Source organism: Vanellus vanellus (assembly GCF_965231255.1).
Source record: "Vanellus vanellus genome assembly, chromosome: 3".
Lineage (NCBI taxonomy): Eukaryota > Metazoa > Chordata > Aves > Charadriiformes > Charadriidae > Vanellus > Vanellus vanellus.
Window position 1 is genome coordinate 55124487 of NC_138907.1, and position 26827 is coordinate 55151313.

Sequence of the window (26827 nt, forward strand, 5' to 3'; positions counted from 1 at the left end):
TTTCCTTTCCTTTCTTCCTTTCCTTTCCTTTCCTTTCCTTTCCTTTTCCTTTCCTTTCCTTTCCTTTCCTTTCCTTTCCTTCCTTTCCCTTTCCTTTCCTTTCCTTTCCTTCCCTTCCTTCCTTCCCTTCCCTTCCTTCCCTTCCCTTCCCTTCCCTTCCTTCCTTCCCTTCCCTTCCCTTCCCTTCCCTTCCCTTCCCTTCCCTTCCCTTCCTTCCCTTCCCTTCCCTTCCTTCCCTTCCCTTCCCTTCCCTTCCCTTCCTTCCCTTCCCTTCCCCCTTCCCTTTCCCTTCCCTTCCCTTCCCTTCCCTTCCCTTCCCTTCCCTTCCCTTCCCTTCCCTTCCCTTCCCTTCCCTTCCCTTCCCTTCCCTTCCCTTCCCTTCCCTTCCCTTCCCTTCCCTTCCTTCCCTTCCCTTCCCTTCCCTTCCCTTCCCTTCCTTCCCTTCCCTTCCCTTCCCTTTCCCTTCCCTTCCCTTCCCTTCCCTTCCCTTCCCTTCCCTTCCCTTCCCTCCCTTCCCTTCCCTTCCCTTCCCTTCCCTTCCCTTCCCTTCCCTCCCCTCCCCTCCCCTCCCCTCCCCCTCCCCTCCCCTCCCCTCCCCTCCCCTCCCCTCCCCTCCCCTCCCCTCCCCTCCCCTCCCCTCCCCTCTCCTCTCCTCTCCTCTCCTCTCCTCTCCTCTCCTCTCCTCTCCTCTCCTCGTTCCCAGCTTCTAATGTTTCTCTGTTACCTTTTGGACTCCCATACCACCAACTGTCGCCAAATGGCATTATTTCCTTTTTTTCCAAGACAGGAGGGCCAGTTCAGATCTAAGCAAAGAACATGGCTGGGAGGGCTTACTGGGAGAGGCAGAGGAAGGCACAGCTCTGCTGCCCAGTTTGTCTGTGCTTAGTCTGGCAGGCAGAGCTGGTTGGTGTCGTTAAGGGAAGAGATGACGTATGAGACAGTAGCTGAAGCTGCTGGGGGAGTGACAGATCCGGAGAGTAGCTGTCAGGGCTCTCAGCCTCCACATCCTGGGAACTGCCAGGAGTGACCAACCTGCTGCTCCAGAGCTTTCACCCAGCCCTGCATCTCAGGGTCTCTTCTCCCTTCTGCTCATGCTTTTGACAAACTTTGAGTCAGCTCCAGTGACAGAGCTCCCTGTGTAGCAGATGGCTGTTGCTCTGTGTGTTCAGAAGATGGGAAATCTCTGATGGTGTTGTTCAGAAAGGTTGCCCAGTCAACATTTGGGCCATTTGAGTCATTGTTATGTCTTTAGCTATGCCTACATTTGGGTTTTGCGTTGAAGAAAACCATGTTTTGTTTCTCAAGCATAGTAAGTACAGCAGATATCTCACGGGAAATATCTATTCCTAATGTAGCATTATGATGGATCTCAACTCTATGAGAAAAGAAAGAAAAATGGTCATTTGTGATTAAATAAAAAATTTTCACAGCACACCATAGGTAAGAGACAAAATATTTCATCCCCCTCTTGTCATATATACATACATGAATATACAGAACTGCTTTGGATGTTTTTCATTGACATATTGTTTTGTGTTCATTAATCTCTGCTAATATGGATATCCACTTAAAATAAAGCATTATAAACAACATCATAAACAACAAATCCACCCAAATTAAGTCATCAGGATGGGTATAGCTTGCAGAGATCTCAAGAAATGGTAAGAAAACCAGAAAGCTTTCTGCCTTTGACTTTCTTTAGATTGGCTAGAGTGCAAGCACCATGTCAGAAGAGCAGCAGCGCTTGTGAGAGAGCATTTATCAAGTTCTAACAAGAGGATGAAGGAAAATTGAAATGCTATTACAATCTTATTCTTCGTTAAGAGTGAAGTATTCAATTTTGCACTAATTCGTTTTGACAGATCATATTCTGACAGAGTTGACACATATAACAAAATGTAACTAAAGTGGATACAATTCAGGAAGTGATGTTTTAAATTATTTTTTTTTTCCTAGGACTATGATGTCAGTGAAATAGATAATTCAGATTTGGATTTTTTTTTTTTCTTAAATCTGTTTATCTTTGACCATCAATAGTTTTTGTTATAGGCAGATATCTACCTACAAAAACAGCAAACCCATTAGCTTCTTGGATTGTAAGCAAAATGAAGTAATTAATCTGATTAACATTGACAAGAAAAACTGTAGCATCTAACCTCTTTTCCCAGGCAATGAGTGAGGTGATATTTTGAAGCATGACTTTGTTAACAGCCTTTTCTGTCTCAAGTTGGATTTATTTAATTTGGAATGCAAACATTATTTTATTATAACTGTTGACAATATTTAATAGAAGATGGAGTGTTATGGGGGGAACTCTTGCAAATTACTTGTAAAACTTCAGTTACGCTGTCTTTGGAATGTAGGGTTAAAAGCAAGTCTGTCAGTTGTGTTCCAACAAGGTATTTCAGAGGTATTTCAGCAATGTATTTCAGATATAATTATTGGTCATGGTGTTTGTTTGCTGATTCTTAAGATAGATGCTAATCTGCAGCTGAGAAATGCCAAATGAAACTCATCACAATAGGGTTTAAGTCCTGAAAAGGTCCTGCTGCTCCTGAGCTTTTCTTTAGATGTTATGATGAGGCTTCTCTAACACTTACTGAGTGAAAATGATTCCAAGGAATCATCAAAGTAGTAGTATCAACTTTTAGCAAGCAGTACAGGGCAAAAAGCTGCAAAGCCACTGCACTAGTTAAGTGGCCGATGCCTCCATGAAGAGAGGTGATTCTCCCTGGGCAGGTGTGTTAGCAGTATGCCACCAAACATGGTCCCAGTGCCATGGAGAACTTGGCTATTCAGTTGTCTTTCTGAGAGTGGATTTTTGCCCACACTGAATGACTGAATAATCTTAGGGAGCAGGGAACAGAGAGGACAAAAAAAATCATCGGATACAGTTTCTTTGGTTACAGAGCACTATTCAATAAATTATTTCAGAAATTTCCTATATATTAATTCAGTAAATAAACAGTTTGCCTGTTTTTCCTTTTTTTTTTTTTTTAATAATTGCAATAAGCTGTCAGATGATGTCTTAAAAACACTATCTTTAAATATTATCTTTAAATAAGAAGTTAAATTTACCTCTAGCAGAGTCTAGCGATTTACATTTTATATCAGATACTGTTTTGTTTGCTTTCTAATCTCTTCATTTTGTTTTTAGCATGCCTTATTGGTTTGCTATGCCCTCTTTGTAAGCTAAAGAAGATGCAATAAGAGAGTTTGGAAATATTGCCATTCTATATTGTAAGAATTCTCAGAGGCATTGTATAAGCCTGCAACCCTCAATTTTTTCAGCAATCATCTGATTGAGGCTCTATTTTTTAAAAATAAAATCAATAGAAATTCAGTCCAGATAATTTCAGTCTGTTTTTAAAGGTGCACAATTTAATAGTTTGGTCTTAAGTTAATAAGAGCTTGAAATTTCTCAAAAATCACTGACCTAAGATTAGGGCAGGCAAACTACTTAGCTAAAAATGGAAATCCTTATGCAAAAATACTATACCAATAGTTATCAGCCAAAATAAAGCCTTTTCAGGAGTCAGAAAAAAGAATGCAATGATTTAACTTTCACTTCAGCTGACCTTTAGCAAACTTTGAAAGCTTCTTGTAGGGCCATTTATTTTTTCTGATTCCTTGGTAATCTTGCCGTGGCTGTTCCATAAGGTGTGCTTGATGGTCCTCCAGAGTCCAGTAATAATTTCTGGACATTTTATACTGCTTTTAGATTTTCAAACTCCATACACTGAGGTTTTTTAAAACCAATTTATCTCAGAAGAGATAATCAGTTTATCATCTCCTACGCTCCCAAAAGCCTGTAAGCATACCTTGTCAGCTATGCATTTTTGCTTTTAAACGTGGCCCCTCTGTACAGTTGCAACTGTAAAGAATATATAGAGGAATGTTGGAATGAGGAAAGGTAAGAGCTTGAAGACAAGTGTTGCTGATATTTATTAAATCTCCAAGTGTACATTACTTTAATCCCTTGGCCTTTCTTTGCATCAAGTTGCAATGGCATTTTTAAAAATATTAAAAATATAAGCCCTACACGCCTTTTTTTTTTGCACTTGCTAGCGTACGTAGCTTCTGATTCAATCAGTGAAATCCGCATCCTCAAAACAGAGTAGATTTTGGCCCTCGCTGTGTAATTCAGCGTGCTTTCCAACAGCATATAAATAATCAAGTTATTAAAGCTGAAAATTGAGGTCTGCCTAAAGCGTCTCTTTCTCATAATATGTTAATATGCATAACCATATGCTTTCCTGATTATATTAAAACCTGGACAGATGTATATGATAAGATTGTAGTTCCTTTGAATATACCACAGCAATGTGGAAGATGCTTTTAAGGACAAAACTAATCTTAGAGACAAAATCTCATGCACATAAAATAAAAAATCTAACTATGAGGGAGGGAAGACCACAGAAAAGTCTAACAAATTGCAAAAGATGTATATGTTCATAGAAATTCTGTCCATGATTTTGAGGTTCTTTTTTGCCAAAGACTTTGTGGGAATGAGGTTGCTCACAGTTGTGCCAGTAATTCCTGTCATCAGGCTGACATTTCAAGAGCAGCCTTCTGCATTTATACTCACCCTCCCAGATGCATCAAAACCACAACTACCCCCTGTTGTGTGCAGCTGCAGTGACAGTGGAAGAGAGGCCGTCGCATTAACAGAATAGACTCAGGGCCAGACTTGGAGGGCACCTTTTGCTCTCTGTCCATATGGGAGAGTAATAGCTTGGAATGAGTTGCTTTGCATTGTTCATGAAGTTGTGCATATTGCATACACAAAGGAGCTTCTTATCTCCTTATTCCTCTGGGTAAGCATCCTAGAGGAGTTTGCACTGAATCCATAAAGGGAATACACTGAAATTTGTGACAACAGTTTGTATATGATTTTATTTATCACTAGCAGTCTTTTCTCCCTACCTACCCTATTGATATTTTGTTTGTGCAGCCAGGAAGTCTTGAGCTGGGTCTTGATGGCACCAAAGGAAATGAGCAGTGGATAATTTCAATATTACCTTGTGAGGCTCCAAACAGTTTCAAAAGAGATAGAGAAAAATTTGCATTCAGATCATATTTTAAATAAAAACATTGTTCACTATTTATTGAACACATGGCTAGTGAAAAATATAGCCACGTTTTTGAAACAGAGAAATCCCGCTGATAATGAAACAGCTAAACACTTTCTGTGCCATCTAATTCCCCTAGCATGTAAGTGGGATTTGCCCTGAACGTCTCTGCTCTCATGTAGTGCGGATTCATAGATGCCCTGAACTTTCCTGTTCCAAACATCTGCGGGTTTGTGTCTTTATACAATCATATACTTACAGAAACATCAGTTGTTTAATCCAACCTAATCACAGCATCTGATAGGAGGGGGCTCTTCAAAACAGGCTAGGGTAAATCTCATTTACTAAAAGGTGCCCTGTAGGATCACTGCATCATGATCAACTTCGCAAATAGGCAAGTGCATGCAAACCATACAAACAAACTATTAAGTTGCATGAAAAATAGTGCTAAGAAAGAAAACATTTAAAATGAATAAAAGTGCCACCCAAAGTGGTATGTGACTGGTATATCTTAGTTATGGCTTAAGAAGAACCGTTAGCTTCTTTCTACAAAAGTATGGGAAGTGTCAAGGTTTTCTATATTCTCTTGGTGAAATCTTGGATCTGTACTAACGATCATCAGATCTAACTTAAATATCGTACTTACTGTGGAGGAGAGGAGATTATGTGGGACTTGTACAAAGGACTATCAGGTCTTCACTTAAATGCTGGAAATGCTTTGCTGGAGAGAGAAGGAGTTGATGTGAGACCTCAGTATACAGAACTTGCAGTGACCTCTAAATTGCTGATTTTTTTTTTTGAAGAAGACCCATTCCTCCTCTCCAGCTATGCAACATTTTATGAGCCTTTTAGGAGCTTGCTGTCATAAATAGCCTCATTCTTTTATTTTGTTCTTTTAATACTTGGCCAACTTAATACCTATGCTTAATACCAATTTGTGCTTCTGAAGCTTAATGGCAATTCAGAAAAGAGAAAAATAATTTTTCAGCCCATCTGCAAAAAAAAAAAAGAAAGAAAAAAATAAGAAAGTTGTCCAGTATAATTAGAAACTGAAATTTTGTTTATTTTTGGATCTTGCATATGTTTTGTTATCAACACCAATACAGTTGATTGTGTTTGGGTTAGATAGATACAAGAAGCAGATGATATCTGGCCTGAAAACACTCTACATGTCTGAAGGATTCAGTATCTTCTCACTGTATGTTGTTTACATCTTGTCACAGAACATTATGTTATTTCATACTGGAGGCATGTTCATGATGCTAGTTCATACAATGCCAAAATGGAATTTGTAGTGTCTTGTGCTTTTGGACCATACTCCCATGGCACCTGGTCAGGACTTGAGGGACCGATTTTCTAAAACTCCCGGTTGCAGAATTACATCTGTTGAACTGTTGCACTCCCTTTGTCAAAAGTAGATCTTGTTGCTGGAGAGAAATATATGGAGGATTTTAGTCTACAGATCAGATATACCACACTGGCTGTCACATGATCAAGAGGCATCCACGTAGTCATTTATTGATTCACTCAAGGCAGAATTGCATAACACCCTGAAAAGCCCCATCGCTCCTCTACACCCTTGATGGAGACCCTCATTCAACAGCCCTGGCAGGTGGGAGCTGCGCTGGAGCAACAGCACAGACTGGCTGCGGAGTCCCCCATAATGTCTTCACCAAGAGGAACACATCTGCACAGCTGCAGATGGATTTTTCCTGGCTCCCATGGCTGTGGGATGAGATCCAGCTGTGTCAGTGCCACCCTTGGGCTGCTGTGGAGGCCAAAGGCCTTGCTTCCACGCTGCCAGCAATGTGCCAAAGCCGAGGCTGTCTCACAGCACTTAATTACAATGTTCCTGGAGAGCTTGTATGCAGCAAAGTGTACCAACATAGCTGTCTTACCCTCAGTAGCTGCTCACTGTATTTGGATGTGCTCGATATATAGCACGACCTCGGCCTCTCTCCTCCCATTTCCCACCTGCCGCCCCGCCATCCAGGGTCACCCACCTCCCCATGCCCTCCCTCTCCCCCCTTTCCCTCTCGACCTGAGTTCCCATGTCAACAAACCAGACAGGGCCTGGCCTCCAGCAGCCACCTCTGGGAGCGAGGGCAGTCCGGCTGACGGGATGCCAGCCCCTGTCTTGTGGGGCCAGTGCTCTGCTCTGCCATGCCTCCAGGGCCTGCCGCCGGTGCCCCTGCCACCTGCCTGCTTCACTGGTGCCTCATTTCTCCAAGTGCTTTGGCCCTCACAGATACAATTTGGGAAACGATGAGGTGGTGGGAGCAAGTAAGGCTATGCCTGTCTGCTCTGGTGCTTGCTGGGAGGGGCCTGTAGGAGGTTCTCATAGGCTTGCAGCAGAGAACCATTACCTTCTCCCAGCACACCTTTCCAGGAGCATTTATTTGAGGGCTGAGCAGCTGAAGCCATGCTGGGATGACGTGATTGGGTTCATATTGTTTAAAGCTGGGGGACAGGAGGCTGCTGGGACCTTCTGGATGACTGTACAACTTGTGAGCACCCAGGTGCTGTTCCTCAGGAGCTGTCTGCAAGCCATGGGGCTATAGGTATGGAGAAATCAAAATTTCAATGTCTGGGGAAAAAAACCAATCTTTTTGTCTTTCTCCCTGAATTTTCTTTGAATTGTTTCTTAACCCAGCACAGGGTCCTTCTTTTCTCCCTCCAACAAGCCTTTTCACTGGTTTGCATAGCAGCATTGCATAGGTCTCCCCAAGGATGCACAAGGCATGCAGAACCACATCAGGAGTGCTGCAAGGGCCTCTTGCTCCTAAGGCCTCCCTCATTCAGCCCAGAGAGCACGGGAGGTGACCTGGGAGTGCTCCTGGGCACAGGCGCAGGTGCTGGAGGGTTCGGGAGGTCCAAGGTGTTGATGCTGGAGCACTGCCTGGCAAAGCCCTGTGGACACAGGACAGCCACGCTTCTCCATCAGTGTGCAACACGCTGGTGGAGGGAGTTTGTCACTCACGGCTGCTGAGGTCAGATAACAGCTATGTCATTTCACTATCTTTTCCAAGTTGCCTTTGGTCACTCTTCTTCAAAAGCTTCCCTTACCACCTAGGGTACTGAGGGAAGGAAGGTAGGGATTTCTGATGTGAAAGCAAAAAGTGTGTTAGAGTTAGTGCAAGAGTTTTTTGTCAGTTTTGTGACAGACGTGACAGTTTTGTTCTTTTAGGTCTTAGTTAACTCGTATCTGTGCTTATCCCAGTTTGTGCTTCTGTAGCTTAATGGCAATTCAGAGAAGATAAGATCAATTGTTCATTTTGCACTTAATTAACAAGCAGTGTTTTTAAGTGGTCTACGATATCTCATGTTTTCAGGCTTATCACTTTGTCCTACTTGCATTTAGCCAGTGTTTTCTATCTCACAAGTCTGCCCTTCTAAAGTTCATTCTTTTGTATTACCTCTGTGGGAGCTATGCAAAGTAAACTAATAATTTGTTCTTTCCTTGTGGTAATCCAGCTTTTACATTCATTTCCTGTACTAGCTCTGCCTGGATTCTCAGCATTAAGTCACCTTTTCATCTGCAGATACTACAGTAGCCTGCAGGGAAAGGTATTTCAAATGTTTCATGAATCAGCACTAGATATCCCTTTTAACATTGTGTAATTCAAATGTTTTTATATTGTGTTAATCCTTGAGGCTATGAACTCAATTGAAAATGCTGGCATGAATATCTCACCTGAACTTTGTCATTAGAAGAACCATTCAAAATTAGGATTTGATTTTTTAAATTTATTTCTGTTAGTTTCAAATCCTACAAACACTTGTGCTATGTATTTAACTTCTCTGCTGTAAGTCTTTTAAAGCATCACTGTGAGTATTCAAGTCACTATCTGTGACAGTGTTTGCAGAACTGGGACTTCAGCTAGGGGTGATCAGAAATATTTTGACTAAATGGTTTTTGGAGGGGGGATGTTACTAAAAAATATTTATAAAATTAAATTAAATCTTTTTTAAAGTGTTGATTCTGTAAAAATGAAACACTTCTGTTTAGATACCTTCTATTTTTGCTTACACGTTCCAGTTTTCTTTTCCTAGGCCTTGTTCTTAAATTGTTAAAAATAAGTTTTTGTTTCTTGTCTCTAGCTTTCACACTCAATATCTAAACCTTTCTGGCTTGCTTGCTTTCTTCTTGTAGCCATCCAAGAGACAGAATTGTTTAATATGTTATTCTGGGTTTCTTCTAGCTGTGCCAATATAATGAATTACAGATGATTGGTCAAAATAGTCATAAATCAAAAGTAGGCTGTGAGTGAGGTCATATTAGGAAATTATATTTATTTTCATCAAATTCTTTAATGGACATGTAAGGCAAAGCAGCTGCTGTCTTTCTTAAACATGTTTGAATTAAAACACAATTCTTTCTAATATAACATATTTTTCTTCTGAATAAGAAGATTACAATACCCACGGATTTGGTAAAGCATATGTCAAAAAGTCTATCTTGTAATTTGCAACAAAACCTAGAATTTTATTCCATTTAGATGATTAATTTCTCTGGTGATGGGTAAACCATGATTAGGTATAGTTTTTTAAACAGAAGACTAAGATTTATTACTTAAATGTTGTTCCAAACCTCATATAGTTCATATCTATTGCTGTGGCTCACATAAACAGAAAGTATTGGTGTCTAAAAATCGTAATGCCCTAAAATTGCCAAAATTTCCCCAAAGGCCATGAACATTCAGCTCTGGGGTTATAGCTCAGGTCAGTAGTTTTTTGGATATTTGTTTCAAAGATGCGTGTTAACGGACAGTAAGGAATATAATTTAATAGTTCATTTGGCCCTCTTAAGAATTAATAAATGTCTGATAGTGTAGCCACTGAAATCAAGGACTTCAGTAGGAATAGTTCCATGCACTGACTTCTTTTTAATGAGAGAATGAGTAGAAAATACACTTCAAAAATTAATCTTATTTCTAACATACTTTCCTGATACCTCCTAAAGCCATTGATAATGTAGGTTATTGGGAAGTGTTCATAGTCTTGCTGACTCTTTATGGAGTATCTCATTATGTTTGGCCCTCTAAGTCCTAGCCCATGATAACATATAATTTTTGAGTATCAGATAGGACAAGTTAAAAAACAAAGCCATTTTTAATTCTCAGCATTGTGGGGAAAGGTCAGAAACTGTGATCTCTCTGTGCCCTCAGGTTCAGAAACCAGAAAACCTGTAGAAATATGTTTTTAAATTTCTATTCAATCCATTATGTTCAAACCTCCATTCACAGTATGGTATGTGTGTGATTTTTGGTTGCTCATGGTTGGCACCAAGGTTTTAAATCTTGTGCTTGAAACGTGAGCTAAACTAAATGCATAATCGCCGAAACATGAGCAGAACTGAGCATATAGTTCATTCCTTCTTTTTGAAATGTCTGCTCATATTAAAAAAAAAAAAAAGGAGAGAGAATATTGTTCTCCTACTTTGGTGTCCCTCTTGGGTGTTCTTTCTGTAACTATCTTTGTAAATTATTTTACTAACTATAATATTCAAAGCAAGCTTTGAAAAAACAATAGACATTATTCATGGGAGAGTGTTGAAGTGATTTTTATGTTTACTTTCTCCAATCTCATCAGGAAACAGAAAACATCTGTGACCTACTGTTCAACCAATGCTCATCAGCAGAACTAACCAACAGTTAATGTTAGGCACCACTACATGGTTTTTAATACACTTTGAAGAAAACTGGAAGCTATATACTTGTTTATGATAAGTCATGAACAGAAAAACTAAGTTTAGCAAGTAAATTTGTTACAAGTACTGTATAGCAGCCAGGGTCGGAGCTGATATTGTTCCATTAGAATATAAATAAATCTCTAAAGCTCCTTGTTGGACACATAATAAGTAAGCATGGGGTGTAGTCTTTGAATACATTTAGGAAAAATATTGGAATAAGACCACATTTGGGCATTTCTTTTATGAAGGAAGTGTAATTTAGCACTAATACACTCATTATTTCAGAACTGACTTCACCTGTGCTTGTATTTATGATAAGAATATCAATTAGTTTTTCAAGATGATGTACCTGCCTCATGCAGGATGAAGGCTTAAATGTAACCACTGTAGCCAGTAGCAGGGTTTTACTTATGTTTGGGTCTTTGCTGAGATAATGCATCATTATGGTGAGCTGCAGGCTCACACTTTGTAAATTACACTTTGTAATTAATGACATAAGGTAACATAGCATTTACTAAAATCATGCAGATTTTCTTATCCGATATGTAGATTCATCTCTGAAAACTTGGATGATGATAGAAATACTGTATTGTTTTATGGCTGTAAAAACCATCTAATTCAACCCTTTCATCTTCTGTTTCTATTTTCTTCCTTGTGCTCAGTTTTACTTGACTTTCGAAAATGAAAAGGCTAGTCTGGTCTCAACAGCTCACTTTTTTTTAATTTCTAGAAGGGTCTTAAGTTCTGAAGAAAATAGGCTGTAAGCACAGATGGCAGAGGACTGTAGTGTACCAAAGATGATTCCATTCATTTAACACATCTTTCTGGCTTTTGTCAGGCTAAAGCACAGTTGCTTTGAAATCTGTGTTGAATGCAGAAAACTTCACTAAAATAGTTTAAAAGAACACAGAGTGTATAAACTGCTATTTCAGTTTCTAATAATGAGTTGCCCTCTCCATAATTAAAGTACAATGGGGTCTCCACACAACACAAAATCTCTCTTGTGCTGTCAAAGAAAAATAATCCATAGTGAGGATGTGTGATGTTCAACCTGTATTAAACTGTCATTAGGGGTCAACGTTGGAAGGACTTGTTTCTCTCGTCTTTAAAGCCATTGTACTTGGAGAAGTTAAAATAGGTACTTCAGCAATCTTTGTAAAACATTTCCCCCCCCCCCCCCATTTATCTGCAAACTAGTTTAGAATAAAATAAGAGGTAGAGTTTTCCTTTTTAGCTTTGCAGTTAGACTGGATTTTTAGGTCTAGTGAAGCTTTTCTTTGGCATTTTCTCCACTATTTTGTCCTGACTGATATCAGAACTGGAATTCACATCCATGCAGAATTCTTCATATTGTAAAGTGGATGGTCCTTTAGGGTTTGTGGAGTGCTCTCATAGCCTAACTTGCCTGCTTTGAAGTTGTCCCTTAAAAACACCTGAGATGAGATATACTCAGTGAAAAAAGAAAAAGATGTTAAGAAAGCTATCTGAACTCTGGAAAGAGACTGTGGTAAAGGGCTTTAGGTTGCAAAGTCAACGTTAAGTGAAGAGGGTTCACTGAAAAAGAAAACCCAAATCCTATTTGGAATAAGTGACGACTGGTAAAATGCAGCCCCTCCTGACATCAGTGTGATTTTAGCCTTGAAAAAGATACTCTCAGGAAACATGGAAGTGTTTGATCTTTGCCCTTTCCACAGTGACAGAGAAGTCTGGCAGAGGTGGGATGGTGTCAGTTCAATGATCCCAGAAGCCATGTGCCAACAGAGCTGCTTTCTATGAGTGTAGTATTTATGCTTGGGATGTACCAAGCATAAAATAACACACATGGCAGATCCGTTTCTACAACTTTTCATTTTTTATCAGTCTGCCACATAAAAGCAGACTTTAGCTTTTATTTTTAACTCTCCCAATCAAAGGTGTGGACAAATTGATGTAAGTGGTTGAATTATTAGTTTAGAAAGTGACTGCTTGTCACATGAGACACATCAGCTGATTATGTATGTGTTCCCAACCTGTTACTAACATACTAGTTTAAATCTGATGGTTGAACTTATTAATTTTAGATTGCAATGGACTAAGAGTATGCACATGATTATTTAATATGGTTTAACTGATAAGAAACACATTAAAATGTGATAACTCAGTCATTTTCTTACTAACTGACCCTATTCAAAGATGCCTTTGTTGCATAGAGAAACACTGGGTGTCATAGGAGGGAAAACTGGCACTCTTTTTTCCCTTTGTTTTTTGCCCCCCCCCTTTTTTTTCTGTGCGGTGTCCAAAACCTTCCAGTCTTCCCAGACTTGTCTTTGGCCCCTGTACAGTTGCTGTCATAATTAATATTACCAGTAGCTTTTACAAATTAGTTATTGCAACATATCGGGAAGTATCTTAATAATCAGATCATGTCTTTAGTCTGCTCTTTCCAAATAATCTGCTTTTGCAGTAGAGAAGCTTTTGAGAGTTATTCCTTACTGTTATGTCATGCAGTGCTCTTGTTATCCTCTTATTTTCTCTCTGCCAAAAAGCAGTTAATTAGCTGAGGAAAAGAGATGTTCTATAGTGAATCAATACTGAACACTGAAACAAATTTCATACCTCCAGCAATGTGTCTACAAGCTTGGGTGAGGTGGACAAAAGAATCATAGTGTTGAGAGAGGAAAGAAGAGGACAAGGAATAGTTTCTCATTTGTTATTTGTGAAAAGGGGGACCTTCCTGCAATATGACTTGCCTCTGTAGTACCCCGTGGGAAAGTTAGATTTTACGGTTGTGTTATTGGTGCACTTCCTTCGCTGTGTGTTTGCAGGATATACATTTTTTTGTTTTGATTTCACCTTTCATCTACATTGTGGTTACTGCTGCTTTTTAGAGGAAAAATGCAGCAAATAAGCCCCTAATGGTACGGAATAAGGTGATCTATCTCACCCGAAGGTGTTGCTCATGGCCCAGGTAGCTGAAGTATCTCTTGCTCCCTGCCTTTTGTTACTTAAGTACATTGGAATATTCTTCCAGGCACAGTCCTCTGCTGTGGGTTTTTGTTGTTGTTTTTGTAGGTGTGTCTCTAAAGGGGTCTTTAAAAAAGTAGTTGTTATTTCCTATTGACACTGAAAGCACAGTGAGAGAAGACTCTGTCTTCCCCTTCAGTAGTATGGTTTTCTTTCTCTTTAAGATTATTTTTTTTTTTGTAAACAGGTACTAGCCTGCATTTCAAGGAGATATTTTCTGCAGCACAAATATGAATGGTTCCTATTTCCTTATGCTGTCCCACAAATAATTCCTATCCTTGAATGAAATCTGACACTGATTTATGTGGGGGACACAGTTTTGGTTATAAGCCCACTGAAAACACAGCGCTTTCTGTCACGTGGCTTGGGAAGACCCACACAGCCACTCTGTGTATCCCTCAAGAAGATGATCTCCAGGATTCTCATAAGCATCCGATTGCTGAGGCTACATTTCCGCTCCATTTCATAAATGAAAAATAAATGGTTCTCTTGACAAAGAGAATGGGGGTAAATTTGCCAAACAGCTGTAATAAAAAGAATATAAACCTTATAGATGGAGCTTATGGGTTCTGCTCCCCACGCTGCTCAAGTGTTAATACAAGCAAATAGTGTTACTTGCAGTGTAGCTGTGGCACAAATGTAATACTTACTGTTTCACAGGAGCAATTTAGGAAGCTAAATTTTTTGCACTTTCTTCTTTTGTCTGTCTTCTGTTGATCAAGATAACATTTTTTGATTTTTACCACAACATCTTAATGTTTTTGTTATGATATTTAATGCAGGTAATAAAATGGGTGTGAATAATTCTCACTACATGTAGTTCTGAACAGCATCCTCAGACATGTGGATCCCTCTCAGGAATGGCTTTATCTATGATTTTTACTGTGGTGAAGCAAATCTGTCTGGCACTGAGAGAAGGGTGTCGTGAAAATCCTCTTAGTAAAATTGCAGCCATGATAGGGTTAGAATTTACCTTTACACTGTTGTACAGAGTCTGCTTGGAGCACATAAGGAAAATATCTGGTTCTCTGAGTAGGGTGCAAGTTGAACAGAGCTAAAAAAAAAAAAGAAAAAAAAAACGTTTAAAATTAGCAAGGTATTGGTGGGGCTCAAAGTGTGTTACTGGCTCACCTAGTTTTGGGTACAGGTCAGAATGAAAATCAGTTGTTTGTAGCCTCAAAATAATAAATACTTTGGCTTTTCACAGCTGATTCTAATAACAAAAGACAGTTGCAGATAAGATTGGAAATATTCTTCAATTGCTCTTTTCAAAGGAATATTGGTCCTCAGCCCATGGCCCTGTTGTAACTCTTCACTGACTACTGCCTCGTGCAGATTTCTTTTCGTTACACGTTTCCTCTCTCAGCTGTTGCATGCCTGTAGACTGAAATGGATGTATGCAGCAAGCTGGTACAGATGGATATGTTCTTGGCTGTTGCGCAGAATTAATTAGTGTTTTCTATCCCATATATGCCCTTCCATTGTGCTTACCCTGGTAGCTGAGTGCACTGAACAATGTGTCTAACATCTGTTACATGTTCACTTTCTCCCTGATCCTTTCCCCTGGAGGGGGAAGGTGTGCAGCATGCTGTCCTGCTTTGGGAGCAGAGCGAGCAGACTTTGAGAGGACCTCCTGGGTCATCAAGTCTCATCGCTGGCTGTTGCAGACATCTATGTTATACAACGCTCTTGTGAGCTGAGCAAGCGCTAGTCTAACATCGGATTTCTCTTTGTGCTGCTATTGGAAAGCACTTGCACTACTTATTTCACATAGAAAAGGTTTCATTTTTAGCTTCAGATTATTTCTGCCTATTTTATGCCTATTTGATCCTGTGTCAGTGTTGTTCTTGATCTTAATTAGCTTTTTCCCTTCTGGGCTCCTTATCACCCTCATCGGATTTATAGGCAACAATCTGACTGCAGCCTGTATTTTGGCAGGCTGCTGTGACTGAGGTAACTGTTATTCCATCAAAATTAAAACTGGAAAAAAACATTCTAAATGGATTTAATTTTTCATTTGTTGGAATCATTAAATTGAATTATGCAGCAGAGTTTATGCTGCACTGGAGTATGAGAAAATCCCGTCCTAGCTTAATATTTAGGTAGCAGCCCACTACGTTTATTTTCTAATATGCATTGCCTAAACATCTAAGAAGATTCAGTTTAGTATCCTGGGTTGCCTTAGGTAAGACTTTAAGAATAGTCCTACTGGTTTCAAACGAGTCTGTTTTGCAGAAGGTTCCTCATGGAATTGGGAAATATATCCTAATTTCCTTCCAAAGCATAGGGTGCTTGCTAATGGCAAGTCAGCAATGAGGCTGTCCTGCTTCAGTCTGAAGCAGTACAGCTCAAACTGCCTGACCTCAGGTCCTGGGGTAAATCCCTTGGTGACTGCAGGTTATGGCCTATAAATATATGGAAATGTCTCTACCTGTGTCCTTCTCAGTTTATGACAAGCCCTGTATGAGGCCATATCACTTACTCGAGTGCAGGGTCATGGGATGGGGCCACAGTGCTGAGCCCACAGTGGGGGCTGTTTGGTGGTGTGTTCCCACAGCTCTTCCTCTCTTCTCTCTTCCGCACAGCCATGCAGGGCTACGGCATCACTCCTGCTCTGGCATATGTCTGGCTCACAGACAAAAAAAGCAGACTGACCTGCTAGCTGTGTATGGTGTCGAGTCACAGATTCAAAAAGAGGCCATTCTGCTGCACTGTAAATTTGTGAGAAACTAGGGCAGCGCAGTGCAAAAGGCTGTGGGACTTGAGTTTTATGTTTGACACTAGACCTGGCAGGCTGCACCCTAGTGTGACTACGACTGTCATAGTGTGTCTGATCTGTGGCAAACAATCCACGTTTCTGGAAAGATGCACGTGTTTTTGTTGGATTTATAAAGAATGCCACAATGCCTGAACTATCTCTTGCTGAATTTTCTCTCTGGTGGCTACACCTTTTGACTTGATGTGATTTTTTAAAAATTTTTTTTGTTATTTTTCTTTGTAGAAGAAGTTAAGTTGATTCAGAAGTCTTCCTCATTGCAATTTGCTATTTCAAAATATCACTGCAAGGGGGGAAAATGGACCTCTTCAGTCACCCCTGTCTTGAAAAGGTCTGGGTCTAGAAGTGATCAACGTATCTGATGTTACTTCCTCAATAAATTAAGCAAACATTAGGAATCTGGATAGTTTAAAATTCATGCTTCTCGTTTTGAACCATTTCTTGTTACTGTTAATAGACAATTTTTTGTAATCCATCCGCTCCTCTTGCCTGATTGATGTTCATCATAAATCCTGTGCTCATGGCAGGCATAAAATAGGTGAAATCTCAAGTTTTCTTTGTCTATCTCCATAGCTGAAGGCAGTCTGAGTTTTGTAAAGCTGTTGATTTGGCTTCCGAAATGTATAAATAGAAAACGAAGGGAATTTGAGAATCAGCTTTGATATTGTCTCGACTACCAAGTTAAAATATTTTTATATTAGGAAGAGATATTTCCAAAGTTCTTACAGACAGAAATTTCCCTATTCCAGGAGAAACATCAAGCCTAAATTTTAACTTTTACAGTTATCGGTCAGTCAGATTAGCATTAGGTCGCTTTCAAAATGCTGCCAGATCAGTATATTTTAAGTTTACATCCATCTTTCATTCACTTTTATGAGTTGGAACTGCATGTGGTACAGAACGGCTTGGAATGAAATCCTTTTTTCTCTTTACTGTGACTGTTTTTCTGGACTAGCAGAACTGTGATTTTTGCCATAGAAATGTTAATAAAACTTTATCCTTGCTGTCTGATCTGTCCTCGTCCCCTTTTCTACATATCCATCCCTTGTTTGCCTTTAATATCCACTGGTAAATCAATGTAAGAAAAGAAACTTGCAGTCTCCAGGTCAGTTAAGACCTACTAATATGTGGATATCTTGTTGCTCCACTGCACTCTGAGCATGTTCACTTTGGTGGACCTCCCTTGCTCTTTCTGCTAATGTAAATTGATTTTTTTTTTTTTGAGGAAAACTATCCCTTTCCCATCACAGCTGCCTCTTAATTTGTTAAATGCATGTTATAATGTCAACTTTTTTTTTAAAAAACAGGAAATTATGGGGAAAGTGGAATGGAAGCCTTCAAAGAGCTGGCTGCCCAAGAGGGTCTCTGCATTGCTCACTCTGACAAGATCTACAGCAACGCTGGAGAAAAGAGCTTTGATCGCCTGCTCCGCAAGCTGCGAGAAAGATTACCCAAGGCTAGAGTGGTGGTTTGCTTCTGCGAGGGAATGACAGTGAGGGGGATCCTCATTGCCATGAGGCGCCTGGGAGTGCTTGGGGAGTTCCTGCTAATTGGAAGGTAAGGCTCTGAGTGTGATTTTTCTCTACCTGTCCTCTCCCTCTCATACTGCAGGCAGTCCTTTCATTTCAAAACTGTGCAACTCAGGCTTCCGGTAATTTCCATATGTACTTGTCTAATGAATGAAAACAAGTGGCAAGACAGTAGACCCTATCTCAGGAAGGGGATATGAAGATGTATGCCATTGTGGTGCTAACTTTTGCTGAAGTGAATGTTAATTACTGTTTTATAAGGATATATGACGTTAGTGTTTTTGTGCTTTTGCACACTCTAGGGGAATGTTTCATACACAGATTTTAGAATAAAGAAGGGAGTGAAGAATTCTGGTTTCAGAATGTGATCTGGAAGTGTGACATGTGACAATTTTATGTGTATCATTAAGGATTTATCCTGATAATTTGAAACTCCGAAATATTGAATGCTTTTGATTTACTTGAACTTTTTTCCAGCCTTATGATTACAACCTGGTATTCTCAGTTGTAAGCTTTGTTCTGATCTTTGCTGTTGGAAGCCAGGGCACTGATATTACCCAGACTTATTTGTTTTTTAATACATCAAACTTGCTGATGGCCAAGTCAGTATGTATATGTGCTTTTTATATTACCGGAGTAATGGTGCAGGCATTTGTATTGGATAGGCAAAGACTTTCTTTATCAAAATGAGAATGTTTGCTCTTTTCTTCTACAGTTTATCTTTGTAGCTATTCACTGAAAAATGGTCATTTTAGTATTATCACACGTAATCTGTCCACGTTTCCATTTTTGTGATAGTTCTTATTTTGAGGCTTCTTTGACTTTCACCTTGATTTTTGCAATGTCTTTATGTCTGATTTTCCGTTTTGATGAATCTTGTTCAAATGATGAGGACTGGCATTTTCTGTCTTCTCTGTTAGATTGATAATGTCTTTTTTAATCCTTCTGTTTTCTCTTTGTTTTTTCTTATCTATTATTTAAACGTCATTCCTTCAAAGCCTTTGACAGTTGTCTCCATACCTACTTAGCTTCTGTTGCCTTTTTACTCTGTTGTCATTCTGATCTATCAGAATTCTTGTTGTCTCTTTCTTTCCCTAAAGTCTTTGTCTGTCATTGTCACGACTGGGATGCTCTCCTTTAGCCGTGTGCTATGATATTGATTTTTTCCTGACTTTATCACTCCTTAAAACCCACAATTATGACTTCTAGGAGTCAGATAGCTTATCTGGCCTAAGTAATCATCTGAAAGCAATCAATGGCACTCCCTTCATCGTTTATTTTTGTTGCAGTCTTTGGTTGCAATCTACTTGGAGCAGAAACTGTATCTCTAGGAGTGTGTGTAGATAAGATATAGCATGTTTTGAAAACCATCAACATTAATATGAAACAAAGAATAAGGCGGTACTGAAAATGGTATTATGTTCTAGATTTGTGCATATACTTTTCAACTGCACCATTCAATACGCATAATTTTAAATGAATAATAGAATGTTTCAGGACTAACATGTTTAATTTTATTATAGTTAGTTTCTTCTCTTCACTGAAAAAACACACTTAAGTCTCAGTGACAGCATCCCTGGTCATTTTGTAAATGCCTTGCAGGTTTATGCCATGCTATGCTTTCTTCATGTACTGCTGTCCCTCTATAATGGTGTCTCATTGTTCACCTGACTTCGGTGCTCCCTCTCAATGCTGGCCATACAGAGAGCCAAAGAAAATCAGTGTCCCCTACATTAAACACCAAAACTAGGTACTTTGGTGGTGCAAACCTTAGTTTCCTATTAGGCATTTTCTTGATCCCCTATTCCATGGATGTATAGAACCTTCCAGCTTGAAATTTTGACTAAAAGCCTTTATCAAGCATTATACTACTCTATTTAGTTCAATTGTTTGTCTCAGAATCTGCCCAACAGTGTTGCTCTGAGCTTTTTTTCAGAAATTTTCCCCTATTAAATGCTAATAATGGAATTCCTTTGGAAATCACAATGTGTTTTTCAGATAGCTTTTCACTTACTCTTCTTTTATGCTGGTAATTGAATATGGGAGAGTCCTTTTTAGGGCTCGGTGGGCTGATCCAATTATATAAGACTGGCTATTGCTTTGCATAGTCTGGATTGTGCCCAACAGCTGGTGGAAATAAAAAATATTATAGGGCTTGCACATGTTTTATATGTGCTTGCAGAACTAAAAGAAAAGACATTTTCTTTGAATTGTCGTAATTGAGTGATTTTAAAAAATGGCAAATCTAGCAAACTTATTCACAAGTAAGTTGCAGCAAAACTGCAGTGCTATGAATTTGGTCATCTATATACAAACAGGAACTGAGGCATGCATTAACTTTGCTCTGACATGTTGTTTAGTCTTTTTTATTCAAGTACCCAGCTAAGCAAAAAACCAAAAGCCTTTTAAGAACATTATTTTAATTGAGGGAAGTGGGAGTGAATGTGAAATCAAGATTTTTTTGCAATAATGAGCTAAACAAAGCTTTTAATTTACCCACAGGTTTATTATCAGCCTCACTGTATAAAGCCCATACTCTGCTCTGACTCACTGTAAAGAGCCTTTACAAAGGGACACCTGGCTAAATAGCTCTCTTCCTGCTCTGTCTTCAATACTGCTATTGATCAAAGCAGACAGGCACAGCTTAGCTTAACTAAATTTAAGGTATCAGAAAGAGAGCTGGGAACTAAATTTGACTTCAGTTTAATCTTGGAATGATACATTTGGAATTCTAGGGGGTTACATTGAGCCAGGACTAGGTTGTCAGATACGGGGGACTTTTCTGGGATGGGATCACCCTTCTCAGGTATGGAGTTAGGACCCTATTTGTACCATATCTAACCAATTGTTCTCAAATTCAGATTGGGGATCTAACTAGAAGTTCAGTCTCCTTTGCTACTAGAAGTGGGAGTCTGTTGTATTAGTGAGAAGAAAGGAAATTCCTATTTCTGAATCTGGAGGGAAGCTGAGACTAAAACAGGACAGAAGAGGTTACAATCCTGCCTGAGGGAGAAGGGCAGATGTTCCGAAATCGATATAGTGTCCAAATGTAGTGGAGAGTTCAGTGAGAAAATTTATTAAACTATGAAATTAAGGTTGATAAAGCTTTAGAAAGGGAAAGGAGAAGGCAAAAATTGATAATGGCTTTGTATAAAAACAATGATTGGAATGGTATTGGAGTAACCAAAGGCAAAAATTACACTAAGAAAATAAACTGTACTCTTACAGGAACTCAGGTGATAGCTCTTTTAGCAGAAATAGGTTTTGATGTGAAGAGACTATGTGGAAAGATACTCAACATCATATGTCTAATCATGTTTATTCAGGCCACTGGGTTTTATGTTACTTCATAAGCATCAATTAGGTTTTGTTAGAATCGTGCTAGATGGATCAATCATCTCCTGTATATCTCATGGGATAGTGCATCAAGAAAAGGCATGTAACTGACTTGCCAGAATTTGTGTGGGTAATGCAAAGCAAATGAAAGACAAAAACGAGATCCTCAATTTTAGGAGTTACTTTGAGATCATTGGAGAAGAGATGTTAGATAAATAGTTGGAAATGAAAGTGCTCTTTTGCAACTTTACAATCTTTTAAACTCCTACACAAAATGGGTTTTGTAAACACATAAGGAACTTTAGGAAGGAAGGGATGTATTAGCGCACATGCTGTTTTTCAATATAACACTTGGTAATAGATTATGTGCTGCTTTATTTCCGTAGGCTTTCCAATGTTGTATGGTCTCCATGAATAACACTCTATGAGCTGTTGTAGAACTATGAATTTTAAGTGTTGGCAGGGTGACCTCTGCTGAAATTTTGGACAGTTGGCAGTGAAGATACAGTTGGATTCTCTTCTGTAAACCTAGTGCATGATGGAAGGCAAGTCAGCTCTTCTTTATGTAATAAAGCCCTTTTAGTATAAGATGACAAAGCTTTCAGGACACGTAACGCTATGCAATTTTTCCTGACTGCTCTCTCTTCACAAGCCAATATTAATAACTATGTTTGGCATTTAACTTCACACTTTCTAAAGCATTGACAAGGCATAGTCAATGTAAGCTGTTTGGTCCTATTATCTGACATTGTTGGATATGTGGAACCTTATTTCATCCAGGTGTAAGAGTAACCAACTTGTTGGTGAGGTGACAGAGGAATGTACCCTGACATGATCAGTCCCTGGGTGGCAGGTTGTGGGGGAGGATTTTGGCAGGTGCCTAGGGCTGTTATCCCCTTCCAAAGCCTGGGTTTTTTTTATGCCTGAACGGGCATGTAATCCCATTGAATTGGTGCACCACTTGATGGAAGAGTGCCTTGCCTACCTGAATGAGACCTATTAGTTCCTAGCACTGTGACTACTGAGCCTCTGTTCAGCTCCATCAGAGCAGAGGAAGGAGGGCCTCTACATCTGAGGACAGCATGGTTAAGACAGGGACCTAAACCCTATCTACAGTAATCACGCCAGTAGTCAAAAAGAAAAACTGAAACAGAAATTCACAGGTCCATACCACCAATTAATAAGGGAGGAGGAAGAGTCTGATCAGGCAGCTGGTCCTTTGGCAAGGAAACAGGAGAAGGAGGTGACAGAAGTCACCTGGTCCCTGAGTGAACTTCGAGATGCACAGAAAGATTGTGTCTGCCAGCCAGGTGAATGGATTGCTGCCTGGTTGCTCAGATGCTGGGATACTGAGGCTGACAGGAATCTGAAAGTAAGGAAGCCCAGAAGCTGGGATACCATGCTAGGGATCAGGGAACAGACAAAAAAACAGAAAAGAGGCAACAATCCACAGCTTCTGGAGGTGGCTCCTGTTGAGTGTGAAGGCAAGGTATCTTCTCAGGGATGATCTTGTAAATTACGAAGGGAAGTAGTCCACTGCTGAGAAAGGTAGTGTTTTAATTTATGTCTTCTCGCTATCCATCTCTATTTTAATTGGCAACAAACAGAATTACTTGGCCCCAAGCTGAGTCTCTTTTGCCTGTGATGGTAACTATTAAACAATCTCACTGTCTTTATTTTGACCCACGAGATTTTTCATCCTATTTTATACCCCTGTCCTGTTGGGCAGGGGGGAGTTGGTAAGCAGCTGGGTGGCCATTTGGCCGCTGAGCGAGGCTAACCTGCCAGAGATGACAGAGATTGCACTGCGAACAGCATGATGACAGGCATTTCTTTTTCTTTTTCATTAAGTTCTGCCAATTCAAGTATCATAAATAACAGAAAGTATCACAAATATCACCTTCCATATTTGACCAAAAAGGCTGCCTGCCTATTCCTCCCAGACGAGCTGATGGTGCCAGTAGCTTAGGCATTACCTACAGAGTAACAGAGAATATTCTGCTGCTGGATTGGGATGTTTTTCATAAAGGTGACCATCTAAGGGTCTTCCTGTTCTTTTCAGTTAGACTAGCTGAAAAAAAGATGCTGTACTCTGTCTCCAATGCACAGTGTCTTAAATTATGACAGGGGCTGCCCCATGCTTATGAAAAATCAATGATGAGAAATGACCACATTCTCCCAAAGAAGCTAAAGTGCTTTGCAGGGCAAATGTATTTAACTCTGTTTCCAAAAACTATGATTAGCTATTTTTAAGTACATAAAAGATTACAAAGAAATCAGTAAGAGCCAACAGTATGTTGTCAATCAGGGAAAAAAACCTGCCTTGTGCTAACTTAGATTATGGATAGGTTTGGGCCTTGTGAATCTGGCAAAAATAGTAGATATCACACTGTTGCTCATGATAGAATTTTACACCAACTTGCTCTGAGTGGAAATGTTGCATTAAGAAAACTGGTAGTAATCCAGCATTGCCAAATGGATATGTTAAAACCCAAACCACTAGCACACCACGTGCTGTTTTCTGGGCGAGTAGTCTGAGTGAGAAAACTCATAGTGGTCCAAAAGCCTAAAGTAAAGATAACACAAGTGGCATGTTGAAAAATAGGAAGATAGTAATTTAAGCAGCAAAAGGTTTACTTTTCATGCTGTTTACAGCAGGAAGACGACTGTTTTATCTGTCTGGTGCTTCCATGGCCAAAGAGACTCAGAACGAGTCTGTTGCTGTTGACACTCCAACTTAGTGGAAAACTCTGTATTTAAATAAATGTTTAGATGTAATCAGATGTTTAGCTGGGTTTGAATTCAAAATGCTGGATTAAAATTCAGGTAGATTCCTTGAAATGCCAAAATCATTCATGCTCAATGTTCAAATACTCTCAAAGTCTAACTGTAGCTGGCAGTAGAGCAAAATATTGCCAATGAAGATAGTCCCACCTGGCAACATCAGCCCATTCCCTGAACGTTATCAAGGTTGGTAATAGGATCCATTGTTAATTTTCAAGTCTGGAACCTCAGAACATGTCAGTCTTTACAAATTTGTATTCCTTATTCATTCATGGTTTGATTTGTAGTTGCAGTCTAGTAACTATGATGAGAATTTATAATCAGTGTGGATGGAAACAGCATTACATGATACAAGAAGACTATGAACAAGCATGTTTTGTTTACTCTCTAACCTAAAACATCATCAATCCATGTTAAAATGGGATTACATGTCAAGTGCCAATTAAATATGCATATATACAGCAGAATTGCATTTGATTTGAGTTTAAAGCGTACCAATGGCTGTTGCTTGTTGATAGTGGTGATGAATTAGATCTAAGGTTAAGGTTTACTTAGCTGGGATTTTAGAGAGCACTTCTGTGCTGATATTAACAACAGGGATGGTGTTCACTTATTCAGAGACAAGAAAATACAAGAAATGTACCTATTGGGTTTTTTTCCCACTTCCTTCTCCCTTCTATGTGATATGAACTAAACTAGGCTTTGGATATAATCAAGCCTATAATCTCTCTCATATAGGCATCCAAGATTAGCTTCAAAAGCATGGATTAACCCTTAGACATTTCTGTGGATACACTTAATATTTTAAACGAGGGTGACATTTTAAAAAGTCGTAGGTGAGATATTGGTGCTTTTGTAAATGTGACTCAATTTTATAAAAAACCTTTTTTTTTTCTTTTTTTGTAACTCAAAATGAGATGGTTTCTGCTTTGTATAATGAAAATAAGTAGAAAAGAGTAAATTTCAGCCATGGCCTCTCCGTGTTATCACTAGTTCTTCACAGAAGTCTTCAACATAGAATTTCCAATATGGTGCTTGATAATGTGAATCCGCTTTTGAGGAAACAGGTACGAGACCATGTTCCAGCAGTCCATGTAAATTCCTGCCTTGGTTTGTCCAAGCGAGATCCCATACTGACAGACATGAAATACAAGGTCTCCAATATCTTGAAGACACAGAAAAAGCCCAAACCCTTCATCACAATCTTCTTTCTGTGTTAATTTTCCCATATGATCTTTAGAATTGTCTGTCCTTAGGAATACTTGCCTATGGATCCAAAGACTTTCTGAAAGGTTCGTTTGTAGGGATTTAAGTTTGTAGGCCACCCAGATGTGAAATGGTATGTTTAAACTGTACTTGAGTGCTTGCAAACCATCTGTGGTAAGAAATAATTCACAGAAGATAATATTTAGATTAGATGTAGCTTTTGTTCTGGGACAATTCTTTGATTTCTACACAGGAGTTTGAATGAAAATATCCAGGCTGTTATTCAGAAAAACAGAAGTTTTTGTATGAAATGTTAATATAAACATTACAAAAATAAACACAACACTTCAGCAAAACCTGAATACACCTGTAAGACTAAAGTGTAAGCAGTATTGGTTACTAAAATACAAATATATTAGTTAAGATATTTTAAGAAAGTAAATCCTTTCATAGCTTTTTTAAGGGTATGAAAGGCTGTTGATTTAACAAATAGGACATATGAAAACCTGTTTGAAGGCAATGTACACTTTTTTAATGGTAGTTATGAACATACCTCTTTCATAAAAGTTGATTGTATTGAGGTGAGAAAAGGGAATGGGATATTCCTGTTTCTGAATATGTAGTGTAATTGATTATTGAGTCAAAGTAATGTTATCTTTCATTTGCTTAAGTCACTGGAATAGGAGAGGAGACAAAAGCATGGATCCAAGTATCCTGAAGTGTACTAATAGATGTGAAGCTTAAACCTCATGATGGTAAAACTTGTGGGGACAAAAACCGTTTATCTCTGGTTTTCCAGTAAAAAATTCTGTGTTTATAAGGCAGTTTATGCTTCTTGCTTAGCAAGGGAAAACTAAGACTTGGTTCAGCTTTTCCAAATTGTCTTGGCATGGATTCTGTGGGGAGAGTTATCTAAGCTAGTAACGTCCAATCAAATGCAAAGAAGGAACGATCTTGGTAGAAATTATTGGCCTTTAAATTTGCTGCGAAGTCTTCCAAACCTGAAAAAGTGGAACAGTTCAATCTCTGCTTGTTGTCTACGAATTTATATGGACATGAGAATCATTCAGTTATTACATAGGGCTATGTGTTGTTGACGGATTATTTATTTGGCTGTATATGTTTTAACATGCCTCTGTAGAAACCAGTAGCTGGACAGTTGCTGCCCACCTGGAAGACTATGCTGTACTTTTGTGTGAATGAATCATATTGAATGATGTTACTTCAAGGATCTTTGCATAATTTACTTAGGGACAGGTGTTTTTCAGGCATGTCTGTGTGAGGCTGGGAATTTTTATGAATTGTTAGGAAGCTAAGCAGTTTTATTTCTACAGACAACAGTTAAAATAAGACTCTAATAATGTGAACTTTGCAATTTCTGCAGTTTACTTCTGGTGCTTTTCAGTCCTCAAGTAGAAATGTAACTTAA

At 39.1% G+C, this 26827-nt stretch overlaps 1 protein-coding gene across 2 annotated transcripts in view; it reads left to right on the forward strand.

The window, feature by feature from the left end:
• GRM1 (glutamate metabotropic receptor 1) overlaps positions 1 to 26827 on the forward strand; it is a gene marked incomplete at both ends in the record, with an annotated part of 196134 nt that overhangs the window by 18831 nt on the left and 150476 nt on the right. For both annotated transcript variants that reach the window (XM_082480687.1, XM_082480688.1), the window contains one exon: positions 17851 to 18100. In XM_082480687.1, the coding sequence (XP_082336813.1) occupies positions 17851 to 18100 (250 nt within the window). The remainder of the gene's footprint in view (positions 1 to 17850; positions 18101 to 26827) is intronic.